General features: G+C 58.4%; 1 protein-coding gene across 1 annotated transcript in view; it reads left to right on the top strand.

Annotated features, from left to right (window-relative positions):
• Positions 1-208: 208 nt before the first annotated feature.
• The window catches only part of FAM63A (family with sequence similarity 63 member A), a 6154-nt gene continuing 3247 nt past the window's right edge, over positions 209-3115 (top strand). The window contains exons 1-4 of the mRNA XM_009281230.1: positions 209-352; positions 2619-2721; positions 2817-2959; positions 3055-3109. Coding sequence (XP_009279505.1) covers positions 209-352; positions 2619-2721; positions 2817-2959; positions 3055-3109 — 445 coding nt within the window. The remainder of the gene's footprint in view (positions 353-2618; positions 2722-2816; positions 2960-3054; positions 3110-3115) is intronic.

Here is a 3115-nt window from a genome sequence, read left to right as displayed (position 1 = left end):
TCCATCACGCCTAACGGTTACTTGGGAAGACAAAACGCCATCACTCCGAACATCCCCCCCCCCCCCCCCCCCTCTCTCGGGGAGCACTGATAACCTTGGGCTGCAAGACGTGGGGTGCCAGCCCGCTTCCCGAGAGCCCCCTTGTTTCTTCCTCTCCCCCCCCCCCCCCACCCCACCCCCAAAACCACCCCCCACCCCCACCACCACCATGACGGTCCTCCCCAAGCTCTCGACGGGGCTGGACGTCAACGTGCGGTTCACGGGCGTCTCGGACTTCGAGTACACGCCCGAGTGCATCGTCTTCGACCTCCTCAACGTCCCGCTCTACCATGGCTGGCTGGTGGACCCCCAGGTGAGCTGGCCCCACGGCTGTCCTGCCGCCCGGCCAGTGGCTTGCGTGGGTCCAGGGACCCAAGGGAATGATCTGAGGGCTGGTGAGACAGTGGAACAGGTTGCCCAGAGAAGCTGTGGATGCTTTGGAAGTGCTCGAGGTCAGGTTGGACAGGACCTTGAGCAACCTGATCTAGTGGAAGATGACCCACGGGAGGAGGTTGGACTGGATGGTCTTTGAAGGTCCCTTCCAACCCAAACCCTTCTGTGACACTATGGACGGGGCTTTGAGCAACCTGATCTAGCAGAAGATGTCCTTGCCCATGGCAAAGGGGGGGGTCTAGATGATCTTTGAAGGTCCCTTCCAACCCAAACCCTTCTGTGACACTATGGACGGGGCTTTGAGCAACCTGATCTAGCAGAAGATGTCCTTGCCCATGGCAAAGGGGGGGGTCTAGATGATCTTTGAAGGTCCCTTCCAACCCAAACCCTTCTGTGACACTATGGACGGGGCTTTGAGCAACCTGATCTAGCAGAAGATGTCCTTGCCCATGGCAAAGGGGGGGGTCTAGATGATCTTTGAAGGTCCCTTCCAACCCAAACCCTTCTGTGACACTATGGACGGGGCTTTGAGCAACCTGATCTAGCAGAAGATGTCCTTGCCCATGGCAAAGGGGGGGGTCTAGATGATCTTTGAAGGTCCCTTCCAACCCAAACCCTTCTGTGACACTATGGACGGGGCTTTGAGCAACCTGATCTAGCAGAAGATGTCCTTGCCCATGGCAAAGGGGGGGGTCTAGATGATCTTTGAAGGTCCCTTCCAACCCAAACCCTTCTGTGACACTATGGACGGGGCTTTGAGCAACCTGATCTAGCAGAAGATGTCCTTGCCCATGGCAAAGGGGGGGGTCTAGATGATCTTTGAAGGTCCCTTCCAACCCAAACCCTTCTGTGACACTATGGACGGGGCTTTGAGCAACCTGATCTAGCAGAAGATGTCCTTGCCCATGGCAAAGGGGGGGGTCTAGATGATCTTTGAAGGTCCCTTCCAACCCAAACCCTTCTGTGACACTATGGACGGGGCTTTGAGCAACCTGATCTAGCAGAAGATGTCCTTGCCCATGGCAAAGGGGGGGGTCTAGATGATCTTTGAAGGTCCCTTCCAACCCAAACCCTTCTGTGACACTATGGACGGGGCTTTGAGCAACCTGATCTAGCAGAAGATGTCCTTGCCCATGGCAAAGGGGGGGGTCTAGATGATCTTTGAAGGTCCCTTCCAACCCAAACCCTTCTGTGACACTATGGACGGGGCTTTGAGCAACCTGATCTAGCAGAAGATGTCCTTGCCCATGGCAAAGGGGGGGGTCTAGATGATCTTTGAAGGTCCCTTCCAACCCAAACCCTTCTGTGACACTATGGACGGGGCTTTGAGCAACCTGATCTAGCAGAAGATGTCCTTGCCCATGGCAAAGGGGGGGGTCTAGATGATCTTTGAAGGTCCCTTCCAACCCAAACCCTTCTGTGACACTATGGACGGGGCTTTGAGCAACCTGATCTAGCAGAAGATGTCCTTGCCCATGGCAAAGGGGGGGGTCTAGATGATCTTTGAAGGTCCCTTCCAACCCAAACCCTTCTGTGACACTATGGACGGGGCTTTGAGCAACCTGATCTAGCAGAAGATGTCCTTGCCCATGGCAAAGGGGGGGGTCTAGATGATCTTTGAAGGTCCCTTCCAACCCAAACCCTTCTGTGACACTATGGACGGGGCTTTGAGCAACCTGATCTAGCAGAAGATGTCCTTGCCCATGGCAAAGGGGGGGGTCTAGATGATCTTTGAAGGTCCCTTCCAACCCAAACCCTTCTGTGACACTATGGACGGGGCTTTGAGCAACCTGATCTAGCAGAAGATGTCCTTGCCCATGGCAAAGGGGGGGGTCTAGATGATCTTTGAAGGTCCCTTCCAACCCAAACCCTTCTGTGACACTATGGACGGGGCTTTGAGCAACCTGATCTAGCAGAAGATGTCCTTGCCCATGGCAAAGGGGGGGGTCTAGATGATCTTTGAAGGTCCCTTCCAACCCAAACCCTTCCATGACGGGTCCTTCCCCATGGTGGAAGCCACCAGCTCAGCTTCTTGGACCTCCCTGCGACGGAGCGGTGGTCCAGCTGGTTGGGGACGGTTCAAACTGAACCATCCTCGCCCTGCCCTGGGCTGCCGCGGGCGGGAGGGCAGGTCCCTGCAGACCTGGTGCTCGCCCCCCCCCATCCGTCCCTTCCCCTCCCTGCAGAGCCCGGAGGTGGTGCAAGCCGTGGGCAAGCTGAGCTACAACCAGCTGGTGGAGAAGATCATCACCTGCAAACAGGCCAGCGACTCCAGCCTGGTGAGCGAAGGTAACGGCCCCCCGCCGCCCAGCCGCCCGCTCCCCGGGGTCCCCGGGGGGTGCTCGACGCCCTGGCCCCGCTCCCACCCCGCTCTCTCGCCCCAGGGCTGGTGGCGGAGCAGTTCCTGGAGTCCACGGCCTCCCAGTTGACCTACCACGGGCTGTGCGAGCTCACGGCCGCCGTCAGGGAGGGCGAGCTCAGCGTCTTCTTCCGCAACAACCACTTCAGCACCATGATAAAGCACAAGGTGGGGCTCCGGCCCCTGCCCCGGCTTCCTTCGAGCCGGTGGACCCCCCCCCAACGCTGAGCCGAGGCCGACTGTCCCCTCTCCCCTCTCCCCAGGGCCACCTCTACCTGCTGGTGACGGACCAGGGCTTCCTGCAGGAGGAGCGGGGGGGCTGGG

Source organism: Aptenodytes forsteri, unplaced genomic scaffold (genome assembly GCF_000699145.1).
Source record: "Aptenodytes forsteri isolate BGI_AS27 unplaced genomic scaffold, ASM69914v1 Scaffold276, whole genome shotgun sequence".
NCBI lineage: Eukaryota > Metazoa > Chordata > Aves > Sphenisciformes > Spheniscidae > Aptenodytes > Aptenodytes forsteri.
The sequence above is the reverse complement of the archived record's forward strand: the minus strand, read 5'-3'. Positions and strand labels throughout refer to the sequence as shown.